At 40.4% G+C, this 27,869-nt stretch overlaps 1 protein-coding gene and 2 long non-coding RNA genes across 3 annotated transcripts; 2 read left to right on the forward strand and 1 right to left on the reverse strand.

Annotated features, from left to right (window-relative positions):
- The first annotated feature begins 66 nt into the window (after positions 1 to 66).
- LOC143883614 (uncharacterized) lies at positions 67 to 14,042 on the forward strand. The gene is made up of 3 exons (XR_013252442.1): positions 67 to 542; positions 12,830 to 12,928; positions 13,520 to 14,042. It is a non-coding gene; the product is annotated as an uncharacterized LOC143883614 (long non-coding RNA).
- Positions 14,043 to 18,310: 4,268 nt separating this feature from the next.
- Positions 18,311 to 19,276, reverse strand: LOC143882959 (uncharacterized). The gene has a single exon (XM_077386332.1). The coding sequence runs from the start codon at positions 19,274 to 19,276 to the stop codon at positions 18,311 to 18,313; it is 966 nt and encodes a 321-aa protein (XP_077242447.1).
- Positions 19,277 to 23,796: 4,520 nt separating this feature from the next.
- Positions 23,797 to 24,700, forward strand: LOC143883615 (uncharacterized). The gene is made up of 2 exons (XR_013252443.1): positions 23,797 to 24,417; positions 24,512 to 24,700. It is a non-coding gene; the product is annotated as an uncharacterized LOC143883615 (long non-coding RNA).
- Positions 24,701 to 27,869: the final 3,169 nt, after the last annotated feature.

Raw genomic sequence — 27,869 nt, forward strand, 5'->3', positions numbered from 1 at the left:
CAAGTGAGATGGGGGGTTAAATATATCATTTCCCATTTTTTAAGCCCAAATCGATGGGTTTTGGGGAGATCCCATTTTTCATAAAAAACAGGGGGAGAGAACGAGAGAGAGAGAGAGAGAGAGAGAGAGAGAGGGAGAGGGAGAGGGCATCTCAAACCCTAACCACTTCTACCATCATCTCCACCTATAGAAAGAGGTTCGATTGAGTTTTTGAAGGGGGGCTCTCATTTTCGTCAAATCAGGGAGAGAGGGAAAGAGAAGAAGAGCTAGGGTTTGCATCTTATTCTTCCTCCGGTCTTCTTCTCCGGCTACTCCCTATGGTGAGGTTGTCGGAGCTCCGGCGAACCATTTTTCAGCCTATTACCTCATCTCCTTTCCTTTATTGTCATGATCCTCAACTTTATCAATCTCAAACCCATTTTTAAATTCAGAAAGAAAGGAGAATACAATTACCTCAGATCTGTGAAGAGATGAGGGAAATCTCTTATTTGGCTGAGCATTAGTTCAAATTACCTCAACTTACACTTAAGTATCAGCGTAAGGTAATTCATCACACGTTTCTTCTATTTTGCTATTGCTTATGTGATTGACATTTCAATTTTAGTTCATTCTAGTCTGCTTCATTCTATGTATCTCATTTTCTTTGAAAATTTATTGTTCATAATGCTATGGTCAGTATATGCTTTTATTGAGAAAATGTGTTGTTGTAATGCTATGGTTTATGTTTGATTTATTTATAGCTAAAATTTTTAACCAACCTAAATAATGAAGTGCTATATAAGAAAGAGGTTTTATCAGAATTTTCTTAGATTTTGTGATTTCTTTTAATGGAGGATGGTCATTTTTATTCTAGTCTTGGTTGTTTAGATTACAGATTCCTTAAATTTACTATTTAGGTTTTATTTCCACCTTATATATTGTTTATCTCTTAAGCTTTCCAGTGTTGGTAAACTAATTTCATTAGAATTTCAGTTTCGTGTCAAAAGCTTGAATACTTATGATTATGTTTAGTGTCTGTGTTCCAATGCCCGTGTTTAGGAAAGGATTTTCAATTGACTCAATCTTCATTGTCTCTATCAAAGGTTAATTTATACTTCATTGGTTTTAACAGAGTTTTCGTGATGGCTTCATTTCCATTTCCTCATTATTAGTTTGTTTAGTCATTCAGGGCTTATGGTTAGATCATTATCAGTTGTCAGCTTGTTCAGTTTTTTTTAGTCTATAGCCAAGTCATTGTCATCATATATGTCAGAAGCTGAGCGCCTAGCTCATTGTCATGATTTAAATTCCAGGTTTCTATTGTTTATTTTCATGGGAAGTAATGCGCTTCTAGTCATGCATTGTCATTTGCATCTGTTAAGGATTGTCTGCATCCAAACCTTGAATACCCTGTGTTCATTATTGAGAGCTGATGTTCACTTAGACAATTGTATCTTCCTTATAGGATATGGTGATGTTTATGTCTGTATTCTCCTCGATATGTTGATCCTTATGCTGTTTAGCTTCCTCATTAAACTGAAAAGTTCTGTCAGTTGCATAGAATTAGTCTTAATTCTTTACTTTAATTCAACCCTTTAGTATAAAGTGTACAAGATTTTTATGATAGGTCTGGGTTGTCAAATTAGTCATCTGATTAGGTTTTGATCTCTAGGGAATTCTACTATAGCAGATTTTCACTCACTGAACCTTGTTATATAGTAGGTGATTGGGCATTGGATTTGTGGGTTGTATTTGGTTAAGGGGCCTATAGACCAAAGCAAGCTCATAGTGTGTTTGAATTAATGTTTATGAGGAGGTCAAATATTATGTCTGATCCTTGGACACAAGTTGATAAATGGCTGCACTTATTAATGAATGCTAACTATTCATTGTTGTTACTACTATCTAGACTACCTTCTTGTACTCCCAAATCCTAGCAAGATGCTTGGAACCTCACCTAATCCTTGAAGCTTGGCCAGGGCTTGTTGCTTTGATAAAACCCGCTTTGATAAAACCCCATATCCATGGCAAATGATTAGAATAGTTATTTGGATTGCTTCAAAGAGGCCAAGGCACACCTGAATATTATCCTTGAGCTTCTTGCCTGTATGCCCTTGAATATAGGCTGAAATGTTGATTCATATTGATTCTTTGTTGTGAAGGATATTAGATCTTGGCGCTCCAGACAACTCACTTGAATATGCCCTTCAAGGCTCATGGTTTAATGCTCAAGTCTTTTACATCCCATCATTTAGCTCTTGCTTTATGTTTCTAAGAACTAGATATATTTATATCTTTCTTTTGTATCTTTACCTTCGCCTCCTATGATCTAAGAGCTAGACATTCCAGTACCCTTGATTTGACTATCGCATTTGTGTCTCTTTTAATATGTACTTATGTCTTTATTTTTCTTCTCCTAATTTCTTCTAGTGTACATGATTATTGTTTCTTGGGGTTGTAGGCCTGGGCCGCTTTCTCTAGACCTAATATTAGCATTAACCATTGTAGGTTTATTCTAGTGAAATTGGACATTAATTCATAAAGTGGACAGCAATGTTCGCAACCTAAAAAAGCTTTGTCTATTACACAATAAGAAATGTCAGAACACAGTTACAATTGATATCAGTCCCATTTTTTGTGTGTGGATGCTAGAATGTTTGTCTTACCTGGATAATATCTATAACTTGAATGTCCCTCTTGTATCACTTAGTTAGCTTGTGAAAAGACCCTGAAGAGAGTAAATATACTTGATCTCTTTTTAGCCAAGGAAGATTACTCAACGAGATGTCAGCATAAGAGTAATTTTAATATTCACATTTTTTTGTTGTTGTACAGTTGTTATCTTAAGTGTATACGATGGTCTATTAAGTCAAGTTGCAACATTCATTTCTTGTTTAGTTTGCTGAGCAAGTAGGAGTTGTTTTCGAATTGCAAAGAATTTGATTTTTTTTAGAAACCATAAAAGATAAGATAAGTGGCTATAATGAGAAAATGTGGTTGTAGCATTATGACCGTAAGCTTTTGGAAGTAAAACATGCATATGAATGCAAGGTCTGTCACCACTTTTGACCCATATGACACATTTTAGAGGGTTTCATGAATGCTTATGTAGTGATGTTGGATGGCTTAGATATCTTAAATCAGGTGTGATAATATACACCTAGTTTCCATTATCCATGAAGCACAAGGTACACTTGTTGTGCAACATATGTAATTAACTTTAACAGAAATTGTTCATAAGAAATTTCTATATTGGTCAATATTGTTTGGAAGTTATAGGAAACGTTGGTTTTGAGTGTCTTGTTGTTATTTGTATAACATGGTACTGATTTCAGTATGATATAGTTATGGTGATTTCATTTTTAGTTGGAATAACTTGTCTTAAATAAAGAGTGTAAAAGTTATTTGTCTCTTACTGGTCAATAATATGAGAACATGACATGTGTTGAAATTTGTTAATATTTGATGATACCTTTGTTCTGATATTAACACCCTTGGACTTGGTCTATCGAATGAGGGTTTACTTTATTGATGAGATAAGTGTTGTTTGGATTATTTTGAGGAATTGTTTTAGCTTTGGCAACTGAAATTGACTTGTGAGATTAAATAACATGTTTAAGGTTACAAGTTTTACAAGCACTGTATAGCCAAGTTAAGGATATAAATGTGTTGAGTTCATTTGGAAGGATATTAAAGGTAGCATTGTGGTAGGTCTTAGCATTTGTGATGTGGGTTCATAGGGTTGATCATAATGTGATAATTCTTCTTCAATATATAGTTAAAATTCTCATGAAGGCATTGTAGTGTAGCCTGTCATGCTCTCAACGTTGTTATTTATAGAGATCTTACGTAAGTTTTCAAAATTTTATATAGTTTTATCAATAAAGGAGTCATCCCAAGCCCATCCATAGGGGACTTGCTTGGTTCAAATAGCACTTCCCTCTTCATTTAGTAGACCAACCCAATCTTTTAGACACCCTTAGACATTAGAAGCCTTCTTATTGTAAGGGCAATGAAAGAGTCATCTAGAGCCCCACTAGGAGACACACTATGTCTCATTAAGGCGACTCTCCTTTGGAGACGAACTTGTTGTATAGAGCCTATCCTTAGGGAGTTTACTTTAGCCTCATTTATAGAATCCCTACTAAGTTAAAGACTAAATTAGTCTTTTTAGTTGCCCTACCCTATTTATCATTGCAAGGGCAATGATAAGGTTACTTGGAGCCCTCCATAGAAGACATTCAGTGTCTAGCTAGAGTTAGTTGTCTCTCCCATAGGAGACAGTCTTTGTCTCATTGGCCCCAGTTATCCTCTTGTTTTAGGAGACATGCCATGTCTCATTAGCACCCCTCTTAGAGTCACCAGTTTAGGAGTTAGTCCATTAGCATAGGAGCTGATCCTTAGTTAGAGAGTCAGTCTTTAGATAAGGAGTCCACCTTCTAGTTTAGGAGCCATCCCTTTAGGTTAGGAGTCTGTCCTACTGCCATAAAGTCATAGGAGTATGTCCAATCGTCATAGGGAGCTAGGATTTTGTCCAACCTTTCATCAAGTTATGGGATTCTGTCCAACCCTTGCGAAGTATAGAATTCTCTCCTTTCCTTTTTAGGAGTCTGTCCTATAAATATGAGTATACCCTTTAGCTCAAGAGATTATATCCTTAGTGTTGACACTCCTCCATGCTGTGTATCACGGGTTGTAGTCATATAGGTTCCCTTTAGTTGAAAGGGTGAAAACATTTCAAAAAATGAAAAAAAACTAGAAAACTTTCAAAACATCAGAAAGTTAAGAGTCATTAGGAGAGTAGTTAGGAGAGTCTGTTCCGAACTACGTTGGCTTGATCCCCTCCCACGGAGTACGTAGGCAGCTTGAGATCCTTATCCCAAGTCCAGTCAAACCTTTCAAAATAAACATGTTCAAATCATTCAAAAACACAGAAAGCCTTAAAGCAAAACTTCGCAAACTGTTTTCGAAAAGATCTTCCTATAGAGTTAGGAGTCTGTCCTAGATGTTATGAGTGTTTTAGAGTTAGGAGTCTATCCTAGCTAGGAGTCTGTTTACGCCTCTGTCCGGTCAGTTGGTGATACTCTTCGCCGACTGATGACTAGAATAGGATACGTTAGTGTCCCATTGTTTTCCTTAAGATACACAGCCTAGTTGCACATAGGATGTAGGACCACCTGCATTAGTTTAAAGCTAACTTGCATTTAGTTAGGGCATATAGGGAGTCTTAAAATCTATAATTCATTTTAACCTAAATATCATTCAAGAAACTTTAAAAACTAATCGAGTCTAGGATAACATTCCTAGATGTGTTAGGCATTGCAATTTAGAATAGGTGCAAGAACTGCGAGGCCTTGATTCCTGTGAGAGACGGGGATACGTAGGCGGCTTTGGATGAATATCAGACCATCCAAAGGTTTGGGCCCGAAAAATAATTGGAGTTTTAGGATTTGTTGTTAGTGTTTTAGGGTTTGAGTTTATGGTTATCATGGTTTCTTACATAGGACCATGACTGTGTGTTTTCTTTTAGACTGATATTATTTCCTTATTTGATTATTCACATGCTTAGTTGTAGCTCTTACATGTTCAGTTGTAGCGTTTGTATGCTCATCTTATCTAGTTACTGTTCATTCACATGCTTAGCTATAGCTCTTTACTGATTTTAGTTTATTATCTCCTGATCACATGTCTAGCTATAGCTCTTTACTATTGCTGATTATTATTTTTACTATCATCTACTAACATTTGCTTACTATTCAGGTTTGTTCCTTTAGCTATAACCATGCATGTGTTTGTTTACCACTTTCTTAGATGTGATGAGTTAGGGTTAGATGGATGTATAGAAACTGGTAACAGGGTTATCTGTTATCAGATTAATACTAGTCTTCTACGCCTTTTTATGAGACGGCAGATTCTAGTATTCATTCTAATGACAGATGATACTGGTACCAACTCTCTTTAGGCATGGATGTTAGACATGATGTATGGAGATAGGTAGCAGGGTTATCTCATATTGGATAAACATTAGTCTGTTACGCCTCTCTAAGAGACGTTGAATTCTAGTGTTCATTCCAATGACAGATGACACTGATATCAACTTTTCTTAGGACTTGGATGTTTATTTTTCTTTTGCTTATCCCCGAGGCATGCATGCTTAGGTAGACATCTTCTCGGGGATATCTATTCCCATTTCACATGATTTTGACTCAAAATTCTTTAAAGTTAATAAAAATTGCATAAGAGACCGAGTGCTTGCACTCAGGTGAATAGGGTGCTCTTCGGACCTTCCTCATTCGTCACCAGGCACGAACCCAAATTATATCTCTGAATTTATCCATTGCACAGAGCATTTATTTTGGTTCCATGGCCTATCCATGGATGACGACTCTAAGTTATTTTACGTACGTCTTGGTTTAAAAAATTTCATCTCCGGATCAAGAGGTATCTCACATACATCGCCACTCATACTGTGAGAGGCACTCTTTCGAGAGTTCCTTGGTAGAGCTCTCTTTCACATGTGGAGATCTTAGAGGCCGCTAGGGGCTCATCCCTCACCGATCTCGAGATTGGGGTCCACACCAGGCCCAGATCGTTGTGGTGCACATTTTTTTAGGTTCTTAGAGTTTTAGGAGGTTTGTGGTTTATTGGTTGTTATGACTCCTTGTATAGGAGCATGTTAGTGTGTTTTTTTTCTCTTATTTTGAATGTTTATTCCCCTTAGATACATCTCTTGCATAGTTTTGGGTTGTATAGTTTATTGCTTGTTACTATCTTCTGTATAGAGACATGCTAGTGTGTTTACTTCTTTCCTTTGATTATCTTTATTTCTTACACAACTTCGTATGTCTACACACACTTTGCTGTAGTGTTAAATTGCTTTCCTTATTGTTTATTCACATGTTTAGTTGTAGCATACTTACTCCTTCATTGCTTTCCTTATTGTTTCTTCACATGTTTAGATGTAGTATACTTCTTTACTGCTTTCCTTATTGCTTATTCACATGTTTAACTGTAGCTCTTTTACTGCTTTCCTATTTATTCTAGTTTATCATATCTCCTTATTATCATTGCCATTACCTACGTAGCTGTAGCGATGCATGTTATTGTTTAGATGTGATGAGTTAGGACTAGATGTGATGTGTTAGGATTAGTGGAGATAGGTATCAGGGTCATCTGATATTAGATTGGCTCTACTCTTCTTGGCCTCCTTGAGGGATGGTGGATTCTAGTATTTTTTCCAATGTGAGGTGATACTGATATTAACCCTCCACAGGACTTGGATGTTTTCTTTTCTTTTACCCATCTCCGGGTCATGCATGTTTAGGTAGACGTCTTCTCGGGGATGCCCGTTCCCGTTACACATATTTTAGCCCAAAATTCTTTGAAACTAATAAAAATGGCATAAGAGACCGAGTGCGCTCAGGTGAGTGGGGTGCCTAACACCCCTTACTCGTAACCATGCACGGACCCAATTATCTCTGGATTTATCCATTGCACAGATTGTGTTTTTATGGGTTCCGTGGCCTTAATCCATGGATGACGACTCTTTACTATTTTTAGGTACGTCTTGATTCCAGGCTCTGTTTCCAAATTAAGAGGTATCTCATATATCACCACTGATGCTGTGAGGGCACCATTTCGAGAGTTCCTTGGTAGAACTCTCTTTCACATGTGGAGATCTAAAGGATGAGAGGGGATCCATCCTCACCATTCTCGGATTAGGGTCCACAGGTGGTTTCATAGGAGTGAGGACAGGGCAGGGCGGGCAGATTGGATGTGCTAGCAGCATGGTCCAAGTACGACGACTCAAGAGGTCTTCAGCACAGGTCTCATTGCCCGTTTCTTTGTTCCAATATAAAGCCGGGCTCGGAGATCGATCGTGAATGCAGTGTTTAATATTCTATGTGTGTAATGGAGTAGAGCTTGTAAAGCTTCAAAGTAATCAATGAAAATTTTATGTGTCTTGTGTCTTTGCAATATTGTTGTTGTCTTCGGGGAGGAGTGTGGAGTGGTTGGTGAGGGTGATAGAAATGGGTGGAGTCGAGGTGGCCTTGGAGCATGATCAATTGCTGAAGGTGAGTTGTTCGTGTAAGGCACTTGCTCTATCCGGGCTTAGGCTATTAGAGATGGGTGAGGTTTCCCGATACGTTGCTCTTCCAAGGCTAAGCAGGGGGAGAATCCCACTGGATTGTAAAGAGGCCCACAAAGAGTCTTGTAAAGTAGTTAATGGGGTCATGGAGAACTCTAGTTGGTCAGGTCCTTAGAGTATTATGTTAGTCAGTGAGTTGTACTTAACTAGGCCGTTAGGCTACTCTGCTAGTGAATCTGCTGTTGAAATCCATAAAGCACTCGTCTAGCAAGTGAGTTTTACTCGTCATGGCTTCGAGGATGAGACATTCAACGAGCCTATGAGTTACACTTGTCTTGGGCTGCAAAACCGGAGAAGTCTATGAGTTCGAGAAGTCCATGAAGCACTCGCCGAGCCTGCGACCTGTACTCATTTGGGGTAGCGAGGCTGAGGCATTTGACGAGCACTCGTCTAGCCCGAGTTGTACTCATCTGGGGCCAAGAGGCTGAAGCGTTCGACAAGCCTGTGAATTGCACTCGTCCAGGGCTACGAAGTCAGAGAAATCCATGAGATAGTGAAGTTCATGGTGCACTTGTCTAGCCCATGAGTTATACTAGTCTGGGGCCACGAGGTTGAGGTATTCGAAGAGCCTATGAGTTGCGCTTGTCTGGGGCTGCGAAGCCGGAGAAATCCACGAGATGGAGAAGTCTGCGAAGCACTCGTCTAGCCTGCGAGTTATACTCTTCTTGGGCCGCCAGGCTGAGGTGTTCGACTACCCCGTGAATTTCACACATCTGGGTCTCTAAAGCTGGAGCTGGTTCCACTGGCAGAGTGACAATGTGCTGAGTATGCATGGAGCCCCTTCATCACTACAAGGATATAATAAACAGAAGGAGTTGAATAATCTGGCGAGGTCACAACACGTGAAGCACGTGTTGAGCCCTCTCGACGTGGAGATGATGTAACTGCCAAAGAGATCAACTCATCCGGTGAGGAGACGACACATGAAGCGAGTGTTGTGCCCCCTCGACATGGAGAGGATGTAATTGTCAAAGAGATAGACTCATCCAGTGAGGTGGGGACATGTGAATCGCGTGTTAAGCCCCCCATGATGTGGAGAGGATGTAACTGCCAAAGAGATCAACTCATTTGGTGTGGTGGCAACACGTGAAGTGTATGTCAAGCTCCCCTTGACGTGGAGAAGATGTAACTGCTGAAGAGATCAACTATCCGAAGAGTTGGCAATGCGTGAAGTGCATGTTAAGCCCCGTCAATGCGAAGAGGATGTAATTGACAAAGAGATCAACTCATCCAGTGAGGTGGTGACGCATGAAGCGTGTGTTGAGCCCCTGTCTACATGGAGAGGATGTAACCACTAAATAGATAAACTAATCCGGCAAGGCGGCGACACTTGAAGCGAGTGTTGAAACCCCTTGACACGGAGAGGATGTAACAACAGGCTGCTAATGCAGGGATGGAGCCGTGATGTGTTTGTGAAAAAGACCCTGTTGATGGAGTTTGTAGGGAACTTAAACGGGTAGAACTCACTCCTAAAAGTTAGCTGTTAGAGGGAGGGTGCACATTCCCTTATAACCCATCCCCATCCAATTCACTTTACCGATGTGGGACTATTTGCTTTTGCGTGGAACTCCAACAATCCCCCCTCCACGCAGAAGCAACGTGGACCATCTCACCCCTCCACGCCGGCTGCTACGTGGGAACCACGACTCAGAGGGAATTCCACCGTCCTCGGAGGCATACCTGGGTTACCGAGATCTTCCCGGGAGTTACCACGTCCCAGCTTTGATGCCATTTGTAGGGAATCTAACCGGGTAAAACTCACCCCTAAAAGCTAGTTGTTAGAGGAAGGTTCCCATTCCCTTATAACCCATCCCCATCCAATTCACTTTACCAATGTGGGGCTATTTGCTTTTGAGTGGGACTATTTGCTTTTGCTTTTGCGTACAAGAGAAGAGAAAGAGAATGAAAAAAGAGACAGGAGAAAGAAAAAGAGAAAGAGAGGAGAGAGAAAAAAGAAGAGAGTGGGCTTTTCTTCTTAGGTTTTTCTCTTGGGTTTTCTCTTTTACAGTCTTGGTTTGATAAGCAAGGAAAGGGTTGCGGGTTTGTGCATTCTGGGTTTAATCCATTGTAATCCTTGTATATTGTTTTTCTCATAGTGGAAGATTGTGTTTCTTGCCCGTGGAGTAGGCTTGGCCGAACCACGTAAAATCTTGGTGTTCATCTTGTAGCTTGCTTTTGTTACTTTTACTTTTCTGTTTAATTTGTGCACGATCAGATCGTTTTGCCCGGCTGATTTTCTCAACGGAGTTCTTTGACTTGATCCCTCAATAGGTGACAGTTCTCGGTATCATGTTTATAGCCCGGGGGAACTGATAGAACCTGCTTTTATCAACTCTTCTGCCACTAGATTGCAACCTTTTAGGCCATTGGAGGAGGCCCCATTCTCCTAGGATATGCATTAAAAGATAAACCCTAGCGGGGTGTTGAGTAGGGTATGCTCCCCATGCCTCGTGCAAGTGTTTCCGGTGTAGGTTAAGGCTTGTAATTCTCATCGCGTGGTTTGCTAGACTCACCTTTGAGTTGCGCCGACGCTAATTACTCGGTGTTGATGGAGGGGTGCTCCTCCACAGTTTTGGGTGCGTATGCACGCTCCTGATGTTCGACGAAGGTGTTGACCCAGGAGACTAGTTCATTCATGTTTTGTGGAGGCCTCCTCTGTGGAGACTGGAAGAGGGAGCGAGGAGTTTAATCCCCCCCTGAAAGGCAAACATCGCAATTTTGGTGTCAGAACCTTGAAGACTAGCTACAAAGGCTCTTTCACTGTATCGATGGAGGTAGGTTTTAGGGGATTTGCCTTTCTGTTATCTAAGAGGGGCTAAGGAGGAGGGAGGTCTCTGGCCATATGCTCACTGAGTTCCTTATAGGACCCGATAGATTTGGGTTGGAATGTAGTGAACTAGACTCGTGCAACCCTTTCTAGAGTGCAGGGAAAAATCAACACATGACAATGTTGGGAATGCCTTCCAGAAACATGGTGGGTGCGAATGCGTCCATGTATTCCCCAAGATCGGTGGGACCCTTGTATGGTGCGAACGAAGGCACTTGAAATTCCAAAATGGGGGGAGGTCGTGGTCAGGGTGATGGTTGTTGACCATTTTTGTCGTTTAGGTTCGAATGAGGATGTGCTGGCAGGAGGCTTACTGTCCTTGTCTATGTATGAGGTCACCTCTCAATGAAAATTCCAATATAATGCTATCCAAATCAATGCGTGAGTACGAACGGCCTGGATGCTAGAGTACTGCCTCCTGTTACGTTCGGCACAGCAGGCTGGTTCGACGTGTACCCTGTGTCCACAGACAAAAAGTTAAGGACCACCTGGAGTCGGAACTCCGGGGTCAGCCTTCGACACTCAAGTCAGATCGAGGCATCAAGAAAGGAGAACTGAACGAAGGAGAGGCGAGGAGATTGTCGTGAGCTAAGGGTGGATACACACACTTGATAGTATGTTTATTAGAGGGAACGAGCCCAGTTGTAACGACCCGATTCCGTCAAGTCGCTATGAGCAAAAGAAAAACCCAAAAATCATGAATTTTTTTTTTTTAAGATAATCAACAACCACGACAAAAATCTTATTCCAAATTAAATAAGTCTACCATAACAAGAGGTCCTTTCAATACTCATACTCCAAATGAAAAGTAAAGTTTTAATCACTAAAGTTCAAACTAAAGAGAATCCCGACAAAATAAAAATAGAAAATGACGCAAGACGTCATAGCGCAATAATCCAAGAAGCGAACTCTCTGATCACACGATCCCTTATCCCATGGTTTCTTCGTTTGCAAACGCTCCGCCATCTAACGCCTCAACTCCTGTGGTGGAGAAAACAACGTTAGAGCAGGGTCCTCCAGAGACCGAGCGGAGTAAAAGGAACAATATAAAAGGGCATGCAATAATAATTCAGATCCTTAGAAATCATCTAGAAGCAATAATAAATAACTGGAGAATAAAACTACACCATCTATATCAGTATAAACAGGAATGAATGACAATAATGAATGATATGTTATGAGTGCATCGAATATGTAAAATGAGACAACACTTTTCCCAGGTACATACGGCTTTTTCCCAGTTTACTTTTTTGACTTTCTCTTTTTTTTTTTTTTGCCGGTGTCCTTGCCGCACGACTACCCACTACCCCTATCCAAATGTAGTGGCGTTATGGACTCGGATTTCGGTCTCGCATTTAATGCCGAGCCGTTTCGGGGATACTATCCCTTTGAATGGTTTGCCAACGAAAGGCTGTACACGCTTCTCGCGTTGGCCTTTGGACCTTAGGTCCCAGGATGATACCACCACATCCTTAATTTCCCCTTCACTCTCCCCCATGTAGGATATGCAATTAGGGACTTTAAGGTACGTTACCTTTGCCTTCTTTTCATGCATCCTTTCACATAAAGGTTAGAAACAGTTTATTATTTATTTCATTTCAAGTAAACAAGTATAATGAGCTATACAGTTATCACAAAGAAAATAGTATACGTAAGATTACTTTGCATGAAACAAGTTATATTGAAACCATTACAATACAAGGTCTAGCTGTCACCTGCCTTGATTTCTGAGTGTGGGGACAATGCTAGGTCTCTACTAGCCACACAGAAAGGCCCCCTGAAAGTTTTATATATCAAGGGTGTTAATGTAGTACTTTGGGAATTCCTTCCTTATTTCTAATATTTTACACTATCATACGCTCTTTATTTTGCAGGTTTTATCAACGAGGGTTTGGGCGTGACGGAGATCTGAAACCAAGGAAAGTGTACTGGGTCTTTGATTGCAGATTTTGCGGTTAGCCATTTTGAAAGGGGTGCGTGCTTATCAAATGAATGCTAGGGTATTATGTCTATCAAATGAAAGAATGTGAAGGGGTGTCATTATCAAAATGATAGAGATGAAAATCAGCACCTTTGCTTAAAATTTTGAGACAAGGCTATATTAATCAGCTAAAATTATTAGTATAAAATAATGCTGAAAATCAGCAACTTCTATTAAAATTTTGGGAAAAGACGAACTGAGATTATGCCATTATTAAAACGAAATAGTGCTGAAACCAACAGTATATTTCATAAAAATTAAATGACAAACCTAATTTGTGCCAATATAAAAATATAATAATGCTACAACAACCTTTGTCGCATGTCTTTAGAAAAGACGAATTGGCTTTGTTTGTGCAGTTGTTAAAATATTTTTGGGCTGAAATCTAATAACTTTTTGCCCTAGCCATCTCCCCCATTTAATGTAAAATAAAACACCACAAATTAACTAGAAGGGTGTCTCAAGGGTAAAACGAGGTGCATATGTATATATAGATTACTTTATTTATTTTTTTCTTTTGTATCTTGCTTCCTTTGTTTACAGAATCCCTATATTTATTTTAACATAGGTGTGGGTTTTGCAGGTGTTGGAAAGTAAGATTGGGCATGGAAGAAATCTTGGAATAAGATGGTCGTGAGCAGACCATTGGATCTAGAATGAAAAATTTGCATATAAGCAAGGGCTTTTTAGGGTGTGGCTCTGAGTCAACATGGAATGGGTTTTAAAGAAATAAACAAAGAGGGTTCCATTGTATATAAGGTTGGGGATGCAATTCCATGGCTTAAAAAAGGTTTGATGAAGAAGTTGCCATGGAATTGAGGGTAGTTATTGATCAAGGAATTTCAAGTAAATTCAAAATAAACATACCTCTCGGCTGTGGTGAATGGTGAAAACGAAGTAGCAAGATGGGTTCCCGGCCAAGAACAAGGATGTTGTACCCGAGCCTCTCTCTTTCTTCCTCTCGCATCGTATTTCTTTCCCCCTTTTTTTATTTTTGATCTTAACAACAAGGCAATGTAGCTAATTTGGTGGGATTTTTAAGTTCCAAGCAAGGATAGGTGGTCCCACAAAAATATGCGTTCCACATAAAAATCTTGAGTTTTGCCCACGCTTCTCTCAATTTTAGAGATCGTAATTTCCCTCCCCAAAATTTCCAACTGTCTTTCCTTTTCAACCTTACTAACCTTCTTAACTTATCCAACATATGACCCTAATCACTTACTCTAATTATGCATATTGAATGGCTTTTGAATGTTAGTTCAAATTAACATCAAGACATACTAAAACATTGGATTTTAAAAATGATCTTCAAGTGGGCTCACACTCCTTAAGGAAAAGTGTGCACGTTTTCCCACAAGAGGGAAAACGTGGGACTCTCCACTTGCTATTTAATCTCCACTTTTAAGTTGTTTTTCCATGTAAAATAATTTTCAAGGAAAATCCTATAATTACTAGCCATTTCATGTATTTACTGAATTAAATTAGGGCCCTTGATTCTCAAATCGTTTGATCCAAGATAATCAAGGAAGGACGAATTAATCACTCTCGAGAATCGATCCAAGGCAGATCGATAATCTCAACCCTCAATTTTGATTCAATTGTCTAGAATTTACAGTTTAAAAAAAATAACTTTATAGATGAACGAGGGTAGTCGTTACATTCTACCCCCCTTAAAAGAATTTCGTCCCCGAAATTCTTCTCTCAATTCTTTGATAAGGGTAATTACATCAAGTGTTACACAACAAATCTTGATATGGTACTACCTAGCAATGATTGCAATCATAAACGGTATCACTAAATAACTAAAGCCGTACCTCCAAATAACTCTGGAAATTTTTTCTGAATATCGGATTCTCGCTCCCAAGTAGCCTCATCGACGCCATGGTGATGCCAAAGTACTCTGACAAGGGGAATCGACTTGTTCCGCAAAACTCTTTCCTTGCGCTCCAGAATGCGCACAGGCCCTTCCGAAAAGGACCAATCACCTTGAAGCTCAACCTCGTCCTCCTCTAGCACATGAGAAGAGTCGGGATGATATAGACGGAGCATGGATACATGAAATACGTTATGCATTCGTTCAAGGTTTGGAGGTAATTCCAAATCATAAGCTCGAGATCCAACTCGCTTAGAGATGCGATAAGGCCCGATGTAACGAGGGCTCAACTTACCCTTCCTGCCGAACCGCATAACCGCTTTGAATGGCGAGATTTTAACAAAAGCCATATCTCCCTCAGCGAACTCAAGCTCTCTACGCCGCTGATCGGGATAGCTCTTCTGCCTACTCCGAGCTGCCTTTAACCTCTCTCTGATAAAGGTTACTTTCTCAGAAGTTTCTTCCACCAATTTCGGCCCAAGCAACTGCCTCTCACCAACTTCAACCCAACACAATGGTGATCTGCAAGCACGACCATAAAGAGCCTCGAAGGGTGCCATCTGAATACTCTGCTGATAGCTGTTATTATATGCAAATTCGACTAGGGGCAAGTGTCGCTGCCAGTCTCCCCCAAAATCGAGAATACAGGCTCTCAATAGGTCCTCCACAATCTGGTTAACCCTCTCGATCTGACCATCCGTCTGAGGATGATAGGCAGTACTAAAATTTAGCTTCGATCCCAAAGCCTCTTGCAACCCACGCCAAAACCCAGAAGTGAACCTGGTATCCCTGTCTGATACTATAGAAGCAGGTACTCCATGCAATCTGATAATTTGTGCCACATACACCTCAGCCAACTTGTCCAAAGTCCACGTCTTTTTCATGACAATAAAATGTGCGGAGTTGGTGAGACGATCAACTATCACCCAGATGCTATCACAACCGTTCTTGGTTTTGGGCAAACCCATGATGAAGTCCATAGAAATGCTATCCCACTTTCACATGGGTATCTCCAAAGGTTCTAGAGTGCCTCCAGGTTTCTGATGCTCAATCTTTATTTTCTGACAAGTCAAGCATTTCGAAACATAGCTAGCCACTTCTCTTTTCATTCCGCTCCACCAGAAGTTTCTTTTCAAATCATGATACATCTTGGTGCTACCCGAGTGAATGGTACAGCGAGACTTATGGGCCTCATCCAAGATACTCCTTCTGAGATCTTCTTTAGCTGGCACACATATCCTGCCTTTAAAGTATAAGTAACCGTCTGCCCCAATTGGAAAATCTGGTCTGGAATCTACCTCTTTCTTCAACCTGACCAACTCTGCATCATCTGCTTTAGCTGCCTTTATCGACTCCAAAAAGTCCGACTGAACTCGAAAATTTGCTAAGACTGATTTTCACCCACTTTGCAAACACCCAAAGTCAAATCTCTAAACTGCTCAAGGAGTTTCCACTCTTCCATCATCAAGCATGCAAGTCTAGCACCTCCTTGCCTACTGAGAGCATCGGCAACCACATTGGCTTTACCCGGATGGTAGCTCAATGTAAAATCGTTGTCCTTTAAGAACTCAAGCCACCTCCTCTGGCGCATATTTAATTCTTTCTGATCAAACAGGTATTTGAGGCTTTTGTGGTCCGTAAAAACCTCAAATTTCACACCATACAAATAATGACGCCAGATCCTAAGCGCAAAAACCACAGCTGCCAATTCTAAGTCATGGGTGGGGTAGTTCACCTCATGCCGCTTCAACTGCCATGAGCCATATGCAATCACCTTCCCATCCTACATAAGTACACAACCTAACCCCTTTATGGAAGCATCGCTATAAATAACAAAATCCCCTTCTTCAGAAGGGAGGACAAGTACAGGCGATGAAGTCAACCTCTTCTTCAATTCCTGGAAACTGAGCTCACACTCCTCCGCCAAAATAAACTTGACATTCTTTCTAGTCAACTTGGTCAGAGGACCAGCCAATGTAGAAAACCCCTCAACAAATTTTCGGTAATAACGGGCTAGCCCCAAGAAATTCCTGACCTCAGTTGCGTTAGTAGGCTGTTTCCACTGCAACACTGCCTCTACCTTAACTGGGTCAACTGAGATGCCCTCCTTAGAGACCACGTGACCTAGGAATGTCACGCTCTCTAACCAAAACTCACACTTGGAAAACTTGGCAAACAAGTGATTTTGCCTCAAAGTTTCATGTGCTCTCCTCAGATGCTCTGCATGATCTTCCTTGGACTTAGAATAAATGAGAATATCGTCAATAAATACTACAATGAACTGATCTAAGAAGGGTTTGAAGATCCTGTTCATTACATCCATAAACATGGCTGGAGCATTAGTCAGTCCAAATGGCATTACCACGAATTCAAAATGACCGTATCGGGTCCTGAAAGCTGTCTTGGATATGTCCTCATCTCTGACACGCAGCTGATGATACCCTGATCTGAGGTCGATCTTAGAAAAGTGACAAGCTCCCTGCAACTGGTCAAAAAGATCGTCGATCCTAGGCAAAGGATAACGATTTTTGACAGTAACCTTATTCAGTTGCCGATAATCGATGCACAAACGAAGGCTGCCATCCTTCTTTTTAACAAATAAAATAGGAGCACCCCACGGCGAAGAAATTGGCCTGATGAATTATTTCTCAAGCAACTCAGACAACTGCTCCTTCAATTCTTTCAACTCGGCAGGGGCCATCCGATAAGGTGCTTTGAAAATGGGTAAGGTCCCTGGCTCGAGGTCAATGGTAAAGTCGATCTCCCTGTGGGGAGGCAACTCAGTGAGATCCTCTGGGAAAACATCAAGGAACTCACTAACCACGGGAATATCAGCTGCTGATAACCCTACTCCATCATCCTCTCTCTTCACATATGTCAAGAAACTTTCACGTCCTGTACTTAACATTTTCTGGGCCCTTAATGCAGCAATAATTTTGATTTTGCCAGGGCGCTTCACACCTTCAAACATGAACTCTTCCTCTCCAGGTATTCTGAACACCACCACCTTATGGAAACAATCCACACTCGCGTGGTAAGACGCCAACCAGTCCATGCCTAAGATGACCTTGAAGTCATTCATATTCAACAATACAAGGTCTCCCAAAAGCTCACGGTCCCCAATTTTAATTATACAACCCTTACATATCATGTCAGTAACTACCACATCGCCTACTGGTGTGACCACTCTCAACGGATGTAGTAAGGGTACAGAGATAAAGCTAATTCTCGAACAAAATCAGGCGATATAAATGATAATGTAGAGCCAGAATCAAATAAAACATGAACAGATATACCATTAACGAGAAGCTGACCTTCGATAACTGCATCAGATGCTTCAGCGTCGCGCTGACTCAAGGCAAAGACCCGATTGATAGGAGCTGAGGGTGCATTTCTTCCTTGGACCGGTATGTGATTTGGGTTTCGCCTCCACTGATTTTGCTGCTGCGGCTGGGGTGGAGGTCTAGGAGGAGCTTGCTGCTGATATGGCTGCCTGGCATACTACTGACGCTTCTTCTTAGGGCAATCCCTCTGCTTATGGTTCTGATCCCCACAATTGAAACAGACGTTCATTGTTTTCCAGCACTGGCCTGAATGGAATTTTCCGCAAAGAGGGCACAAGGTCTTAGATTGCGAACCACCATCTGTTCTCTGCTTTTTGAGTGGAGGTCCCTGATTCTTGCTAGCAATTGATTGAGATCTAGCTGCTTGTACTGATTTCTCACAGTCTTCCACCACTTCGGCCTTCTCACAGGCCTCTGCCAAGGTCCTAGTACCAAGGTTAACGATACTCGCCTTAATGGAAGGGCGAAGACCGCTAACAAATTTCCGAACCTGATTTGTCTCCATAGCCGTGTATCCAGGTGTAAAACGTGAAAGCTCTCTGAACTTGGCTCCATACTGAGCCACAGTCAATGCCCCCTGCTTTAGTTCTGCGAACTGCCCCTCCAACTGATCTTTTATGCGCTCCGGAAAGAAATGCTCATTGAAGCGGGACTTGAACTGTCCCCAAGTTCCAGACAAGACTGCGGGATAGTTCTGAACCACAGTCCTCCACCAGACACCCGCCTCTCCCTTTAGTAGGAAGGAAGCAAGACGAATCTTCTGAACGCTAGTGCACTCCATCACGGCAAAGATCCCCTCTACCTCTGTAAGCCAATGATCTGCCGCTAAGGGGTCACCTGAACCAGTAAACTCAGATGGATGGTAGTCTCGGAACTGGCGGTGTACCTGAGGGGCATCCTCACGAGGCCTCGACTCCTGATGAGTCCCAAGATTGGCTACGATGGCCTGAAGGGCGGTCTGATTAGTTACCTGATTTTGTCTAAGAATCTCTGCCAACATTTGTAGACCATATTGATTTTGGGGTTGAACTGGGTCAGGTCCATCCTGGCCATGCGCACCGGGCTGAGCTGGTTCATGTCCATCATTATTAGGGACATTAGCCTGGTTAGCAGCTCCCCTCATCTGATACATCTGCAAAATGAAAAATACAAAGTCATATATATATATATATATATATATATATATATATATATATATATATATCAATGACATAATCTTTTTATTGCTAGGAAGTATCATACTACTAGAAGAATTTGTTTGTCATTTATTTAGTATAAAAATTTAGTACTGTGTCTTCCCTTTAAGGGTATAGAAGTCAGAGTGCATATATTTTAGTCGTCAAGTCTTAATTGTCTACCCCAATCCTATAACCTATCCACACTCACGCAGTCCAAGTCTTTCACAAAAACCTAGAGCTTTGATAGCACAACTGTAACGACCCGATTCCGCCAAGTCGCTATGAGCAAAAGAACAACACAAAAATCATGGAATTTTTTTTTTTTTTAAGATGATCAACAACTACGACAAAAATCTTATTCCAAATTAAATAAGTCTACCATAACAAGAGGTCCTTTCAATACTCATACTCCAAATGAAAAGTAAAGTTTTAATCACTAAAGTTCAAACTAAAGAGAATCCCAACAAAATAAAAATAGAAAATGACGCAAGATGTCATAGCGCAATAATCCAAGAAGCGAACTCTCCAATCACATGATCCCTTATCCCATGGTTTCTTCGTTTGCAAATGCTCCGCCATCTAACGCCTCAACTCCTGTGGTGGAGAAAACAACGTTAGAGTAGGGTCCTCTAGAGACCGAGCGGAGTAAAATGAACAATATAAAAGGGCATGCAATAATAGTTCAGATCCTTAGAAATCATGTAGAAGCAATAATAAATAACTGGAGAATAAAACTACACCATCTATATCAGTATAAACAGGAATGAATGACAATAATGAATAATATGTTATGTGTGCATCGAATATGTAAAATGAGACAGCACTTTCCCCAGGTACATTCGGCATTTCCCCAGTTTACTTTTCTGTCAATTCTTTTCTGACTTTTTTTTTTTTTTTTTTTTTTGCCGGTGTCCTTGCCGCACGACTACCCACTACCCCTATCCAAAGGTAGTGGCATTATAGACTCAGATTTTGGTCTCGCATTTAATGCCGAGCAGTTTCGGGGATACTATCCCTTTGGATGGTTTGCCAATGAAAGGCTGTACACGCTTCTCGCGTTGGCCTTTGGACCTTAGGTCCCAGGATGATACCACCACACCCTTAATTTCCCCTTCACTCTCCCCCATGTAGGATATGCAATTAGGGACTTTAAGGTACGTTGCCTTTGCCTTCTTTTCCTGCATCCTTTCACGTAAAGGTTAGAAACAGTTTATTATTTATTTCATTTCAAGTAAACAAGTATAATGAGCTATACAGTTATCACAAAGAAAATAGTATACGTAAGATTACTTTGCATGAAACAAGTTATATTGAAACCATTACAACACAAGGTCTAGCTGTCACCTGCCTTGATTTCTGAGTGTGGGGACAATGCTAGGTCTCTACTAGCCACACAGAAAGGCCCCTGAAAGTTTTATATATCAAGGGTGTTAATGTAGTACTTTGGGATTTTCCTTCCTTATTTCTAATATTTTACACTATCATACGCTCTTTATTTTGCAGGTTTTATCAACGAGGGTTTGGGCGTGACGGAGATTTGAAACCAAGGAAAGTGTACTGGGTCTTTGATTGCAGATTCTGCGGTTAGCCATTTTGAAAGGGGTGCGTGCTTATCAAATGAATGCTAGGGTATTATGTCTATCAAATGAAAGAATGTGAAGGGGTGTCATTATCAAAATGATAGAGATGAAAATAAGCACCTTTGCTTAAAATTTTGAGACAAGGCTATATTAATCAGCTAAAATTATTAGTATAAAATAATGCTGAAAATCAGCAACTTCTATTAAAATTTTGGGAAAAGACGAACTGAGATTATGCCATTATTAAAACGAAATAGTGCTGAAACCAACAGTATATTTCATAAAAATTAAAAGACAAACCTAATTTGTGCCAATATAAAAATATAATAATGCTAGAACAACCTTTGTCGCATGTCTTTAGAAAAGACGAATTGGCTTTGTTTGTGCATTTGTTAAAATATTTTTGGGCTGAAATCTAATAACTTTTTGCCCTTAGCCATCTCCCCCATTTAATGTAAAATAAAATACCACAAATTAACTAGAAGGGTGTCTCAAGGGTAAAACGAGGTGCATATGTATATATAGATTACTTTATTTATTTTTTTCTTTTGTATCTTGCTTCCTTTGTTTACAGAATCCCTATATTTATTTTAACATAGGTGTGGGTTTTGCAGGTGTTGGAAAGTAAGATTGGGCATGGAAGAAATCTTGGAATAAGATGATCGTGAGCAGACCAATGGATCTAGAATGAAAAATTTGCATATAAGCAAGGGCTTTTTAGGGTGTGGCTCTGAGTCAACATGGAATGGGATTTAAAGAAATAAACAAAGAGGGTTCCATTGTATATAAGGTTGGGGATGCAATTCCATGGCTTAAAAAAGGTTTGATGAAGAAGTTGCCATGGAATTGAGGGTAGTTATTGATCAAGGAATTTCAAGTAAACTCAAAATAAACATACCTCTCGGCTGTGGTGAATGGTGAAAACGAAGTAGCAAGATGAGTTCCCGGCCAAGAACAAGGATGTTGTGCCCGAGCCTCTCTCTTTCTTCCTCTCGCACTGTATTTCTTTCCCCTTTTTTTTGTTTTTGATCTTAACAACAAGGCAATGTAGCTAATTTGGTGGGATTTTTAAGTTCGAAGCAAGGATAGGTGGTCCCACAAAAATATGCGTTCCACATAAAAATCTTGAGTTTTGCCCACGCTTCTCTCAATTTTAGAGATCGTGATTTCCCTCCCCAAAATTTCCAACTGTCTTTCCTTTTCAACCTTACTAACCTTCTTAACTTATCCATCATATGACCCTAATCACTTACCCTAATTATGCATATTGAATGGCTTTTGATTGTTAGTTCAAATTAACAGCAAGACATACTAAAACATTGGATTTTAAAAAGGATCTTCAAGTGGGCCCACACTCCTTAAGGAAAAGTGCGCACGTTTTCCCACAAGAGGGCTTGTGGGAAAACGTGGGACTCTCCACTTGCTATTTATTCTCCACTTTTAAGTTGTTTTTCCATGTAAAATAATTTCCAAGGAAAATCCTATAATTACTAGCCATTTCATGTATTTACTGAATTAAATTAGGGCCCTTGATTCTCAAATCGTTTGATCCAAGATAATCAAGGAAGGACGAATTAATCACTCTCGAGAATCGATCCAAGGCAGATCGATAATCTCGACCCTCAATTTTGATTCAATGGTCTAGAATTTACAGTTTAAAAAAAATAACTTTATAGATGAACGAGGGTAGTAGTTACACCAGTTCATCCGGGTGGCCCGGTATATATGATAGTGTTTGTTCCTGGGAGAGCCGCATATCCCGGAATCCACGCTTTTGGAGTGGGGGATTCCCCTTTTGTTGGCAGGATTTTCGATTTCTGAGGCGTAATGTTGCGGTGACGTGGACCCCGTATATCGTTGGAGATACCGGTGTGGCAGACCACACGTATACGATCCTAGAGAATGACGTGGTAGGAAAAGTGGTTTGTTTCTCCATGTGGTGACAAATTGGCGGCTAGCAGATTTAGAATCTTGTGCCGTGCAGGCGGAATCTGATATGGATACTGGCGGTGGCAGTATGAGATAGCGACAAGACGTCCAGCGTTCTTATCAAGTATGGCGTCAGGTGGTTCGGGAGGCTTCCAGTTGGAGCGGAAGGCTGAGCAAGGGCGAATGCCAGGATCACTCGGAGTTGGAGACATCTTCGGGCCGTCCGTTGAAGGGGCCCGATACCACTGTTCTGGCTGAGTCGCCTCTATGTGGTGATGATGCCGTGTTTGGGCATCACATTAGAGGACGATTCCCGCCCCCACACACAAACATCGCCCAAGCCATACATAGGGTGGTGCCCAATATTTTCAAACCTTATGTTTTAATGTGCCGGGCCTCAAATATTCTACGCCTATGTATTGCATGGGCCAAGAATGCCAATCCATCATAAAGAGACGCAAAACTCAAATTCTAAATTCTTCTTTCAAGAGCTCGAAAAGATGCCTTACATCAAGAGGCTAGGACCATCTGATCATGGCAGAAGTAACACCGATGGATTGGACTCGTGGTGCCGGATCGGATCAACAGATCGAATCCCGTGCCACATCCTAAGATGCAATATTGATCGGTGGGCCACCACTAGTCCGGCCCATCATTCCAATCAGAAGATAGCTAGCCATTGATCAATACCTTGATAAGAAACGTAGGTTGCTGATCGAAATGTCTTTTAGTCAATGTAATTAACAGGATCACCAATCATAGTAAGACGAGAGGCAATGTATTAGAGTCATGATAGCTGATAGGATGGGGCACTACAATGGTTTGATAATTGCACTAACTCACCTTGTCATTTATGTTTTAATTGGCTCATGAGAGCTTTTTGGGACTTATATAAATGTTTTACAGCTGGATAAGTAATATAAGAGAAGGAGAATTCGTGCAATTATAAAGCTATGCTGGTGCGAATATCAATAGCCTTCTCGAATTCTTTTTGGCAATCTTCCTGACTTCCTTCCATTGCCATTCTATCATTATTTCTCTCTTTTCTTCAAATTTCTCCCCATTTTCTTGAGACCCAGATTGTAAATTCTCTCTTCTATCAGAACTCACAATTGCAATGAAGATTCGAAGCTCTTTGATCTCTCCTTCAACTTCTCATCCATTCGATCCTACTCATTCTTCTATTTCCTATTCTTCTTCATTAACTCCATCTTCATCAAATTCCTCATCATCCATAGATTCAAAGACCCGATGTGAAGGCCTTGATCTCCTCGTAAAGGCAGTCATCCACGTGGCAGGGTCGGTGGTCTTTGGATTCCCATTTAGGCAGAGAAAAGTTATCAGGAGAGGAAAGAGAGCATTAAGATTCAAAAAAATAGTTATAACTGATATTGGGAAAGAGGAGGAAAACAAGAATGTGAAGAAACAGAAACAAGTGGGAATTGAGATGGTTTCAAAGCATAACAGAGGAAGGAGGCTCATGGCTTTGCCTTCTAAGTACCAAGATTCTGTTCTTCAGCCCTGGAAGCGCCGTAGCCGTCGGATCGATGGATCATGTTAGAAGTCTTTTTTCCGAGGTGGGTTTTCCTTCATAGGTGCTAAAATAATATTTTTCTTGTCAAATATTTGATTACATCTATTGTGTTTTTTTGACTTCACCCTTTGATGCAGATGGAAAATCTTTATTGGGTTTTCTTTGTCTAGCTTATGGTATTTACAGACTTAGTTGGATCCATGAATTTTGTTGTATTGGTTTTTGTGATTGCCATCCAATTTGGCTGTTCTTGCAAAAGGGGACTGTATTACATATACATGCATTGAATTTTATTCCAATGTTTGAATGAGTTCGAATTTGGGAACTGACTTATTGGTACCTTTTTTTGTTTTTTGGAAATTTCAGTTCTGGGTGGAAGCATTTGTTTTTTTAACTATATCTATTTATCTGTTTTTCCCCCCTTCTTTTTCTTGTTGAAATGTGTTTCGACAGGAGGAGAATTAGTTGGTGAGGTTGAACTTTTTGAAAAATGTCCATCTGTTGAAGCTTATGAATTCAAAATCAAGATCTCCTTTCTGTTTACCAACATATCCTTGTGGGGATTTCGTCATTGCGTGGTAATATTATTAGCATTTTGTCTCTCGTAGAGATAGACACGTTGCTAATAGGATTGCATTTATTACTTCCAGTCTATACGCTAAAATTAGTCTGTTCATTGTCTCAACTATTAGTGATGATGAGGTGAGGTCACTACCAAGGAAAGGGCTCAATAGGAGCATTTGAAAACTTGATGGACTATACTATCCAGTTATACTAAATTCAGCCATGATTGGCCCTGGTTATAACCTCGTTTTCTTATGAGCTGACAAACCATGGATTAGTACTTGGTAAACTTCCTTGAGGAAAACTCAATGTTAACTGAGTTGGGTCCTCTAAAAGATCAATCTAGTACTTAATATAGCTTGAAAATTCTGATTGCACTTGTTTTTGAGCTCAAAAGGATTGATTCATTGCTCCATTAAATCCTAAGCTGGACTACGACTTCAACCCTTACTAAGTTCATGTTTAGTTTGAGTTTCTAGACCTTAATTGATGATAGATGTATGCTGCAAGGGGCCCGTGAAACGCACACTACTAGAATCCAGTACCCACCAAAGCTACTCTCTCGGAAAGGAAATAATCCATAGACTTGATTTTGATATCAATCAAAGTATTTCTTACAGCTAAACGAGGAATTGGCTCACAAGTACGGAAATTAGGTACCAGCAAATGACCAAGAAACTGACTACCTGATAGATACAGGTGCCCGGTAATGTATTACTGAAATGAAGTTACTTTTATAGTAAACCCTCACCCGGTAGTTACCTTACCAAAAGCTGTTGTCTTAGGGGGCTCGAAGGAGTTTCAGTGATCTTTCTTTTTTTGGCAGGTGTTGGGTAGGAGTGATTGTTAGGTAAGCTGGCTTAAATCCATACCTCATGTTTGTAACATAGTTTCAGTAATCTGTTAAAACAATTTCAATATAAGTAAATTCCTTTCTTGAAGTCCACTTCTCTCGATTTGGATTCTCGCCATTTTATCCTTCCATAAAGACATGTTAATGTTTACAATTCTGCTATCAGTATATACAAAGGTCATGGCTTCAATCTCAAGTGTCTTCACCATCTGTATCTCGATTTCGTCTGTGATTATCTGCTAAAAATTGATAATCTGTTTGCACAGGCAGTTCAGTTACTTCGTTGTTGGGTTTTACTTTTGATGGATAATGATACCATCATATCTAGCGAAAGAAAATGCAGACCAGATTCAACATAAGATGCATACCTTATTAATGAACACTCCTGCCCCAATTTCTAGAGATCCTGCAAGAGAAATTGAATCAATGGACAGTGGTTGGGAGAATTTTATGCAGAGTTAATGTAAGATTTATAGGTTAGACTGAGGAATAGAGATGTTCTCAATCCATTTGCCTTCAATTATCTTCTTTTATCCTCATTTTGTAAACTCTAGTGTACCCTTTCACTTAGGATGGCATCTTGATAAAGATGTGAAGGGGAGCCTTCTCTCTACAGTAGCACATTTTTGGCTGTGGATGGAGAACATTGTTTAAATTCAAAAACTATTAATTTCAAATTATTTTTAATAGAACTCAACATTGACATCCAATGACATAAGGTTTATATTCTAATGCCAGCGTTTTACACTTCATGACACATCCTTACAGTACAGAATTCAACTCTTTCATGTCTTAATCGATTAAGGCCATGTTGGGCAACCATGAATTTTTTTTCTCCATGGAGTATTAGTTCAATCAAAGTGGTGAGAGAATGGTGGGGAGGTTGCGTGAGAGTAGTAGAGACTTGAGAGGGCATCTGTGAGGAGAGGGTACCCTGCGAGATATTATCCTGAGAGATGCATCACTGTGCGAAGGAGCAGACTCCCTCTATTCCAAGCAACATGATCCTGCTCCTCACCCTCTGCGGCTGCACCTCCCTCTATCCGCCTCTCTCGCGAAACGCGACACATTGTGGAATCAAGAATGAAGAAGAGAGTAAAAAAGGAAGTTGAAATCCCAATAGGCAAACCAAGAGGGGGGGTGTGAATTGGGTCTAATTAAAAATATCTACAATTTGCAATTTGTTTAACCCTAGAAATTTAAAGTGACTAGCTTGTTGATTAATAAATAAATAAGTAAAAGATATTATCATAATTCTTGCACAAAGGAGAGAAGAGAGAAAGAGACAATGAAAACAAGATTTATAGTGGTTTGGTATATCACAAGACCTACTCTACTCTTCACGTCCGCACGCAAGTTCCACTATCTCGATCCTCCTTAAAATGGCCGGATCAAAGAGCCGATTTCAATGACCAAGCTTTTCCTTTCTTGGGCCGAAGCATAAAACCCTTTACAACCAAGCTTCTCCTTTCTTAAGGGCTGAAGCATAAAACCCCTAACACACGAGCTTCTCCTTTCTCAATGGCCGAAGCGTGAAACCCTCTCTACAAACACTTCTTCTATAGAGTTGAAGCGTAGAACCCTCTTTACAAAAATGAATGGAAGAAAGAGATAAACACTCTCAAGCCTCTTTATAGGCAAATACAACTCTCAAGCTCATAAAGTCTCCAAATGATTGAAACTAAACGCTCATGGAGATCCTCTTGACAAGTAATGGATGCAAGTTCAAATATACAAAAGGATGATGAACAATCCTTTTGATTTTGAAAGTTAAAAGCTCAAATATTTGATAGATGATATTTCAAAAGGTTGTAATGAAGGTCATTTATGGGGTTTATATAGCCCTAACAAGTTTATGACCGTTTGGGGGCAATACTATAATTTCTGGGTTAGGTACACCTACACTGCGCAAGCTCCAACGACTCTTTTGCCAGACCAGGGTGGTCAACCGAGCTACGGCGGCTGACCGAGCTACGGCGGTCGCCCGCCCTTTATCGGGCGCTCTTTTTTTATTTTTGAATTTCGAACATCTGCGGTCAACCGGGTTGGCCGCGGTCGCCCGCCGAGGGCTACTTGTC

Source organism: Tasmannia lanceolata, unplaced genomic scaffold (genome assembly GCF_043159265.1).
Source record: "Tasmannia lanceolata isolate RefF3 unplaced genomic scaffold, GAP_Taslan_0.1 ptg000008l, whole genome shotgun sequence".
NCBI classification, from domain to species: Eukaryota; Viridiplantae; Streptophyta; class Magnoliopsida; order Canellales; family Winteraceae; genus Tasmannia; species Tasmannia lanceolata.

What these genes read in the sequence shown, in the direction of transcription:
- LOC143882959 (XM_077386332.1), bottom strand. Translation starts at nt 19,276, where the DNA reads ATGAGGGGAGCTGCTAACCAGGCTAATGTCCCTAATAATGATGGACAT.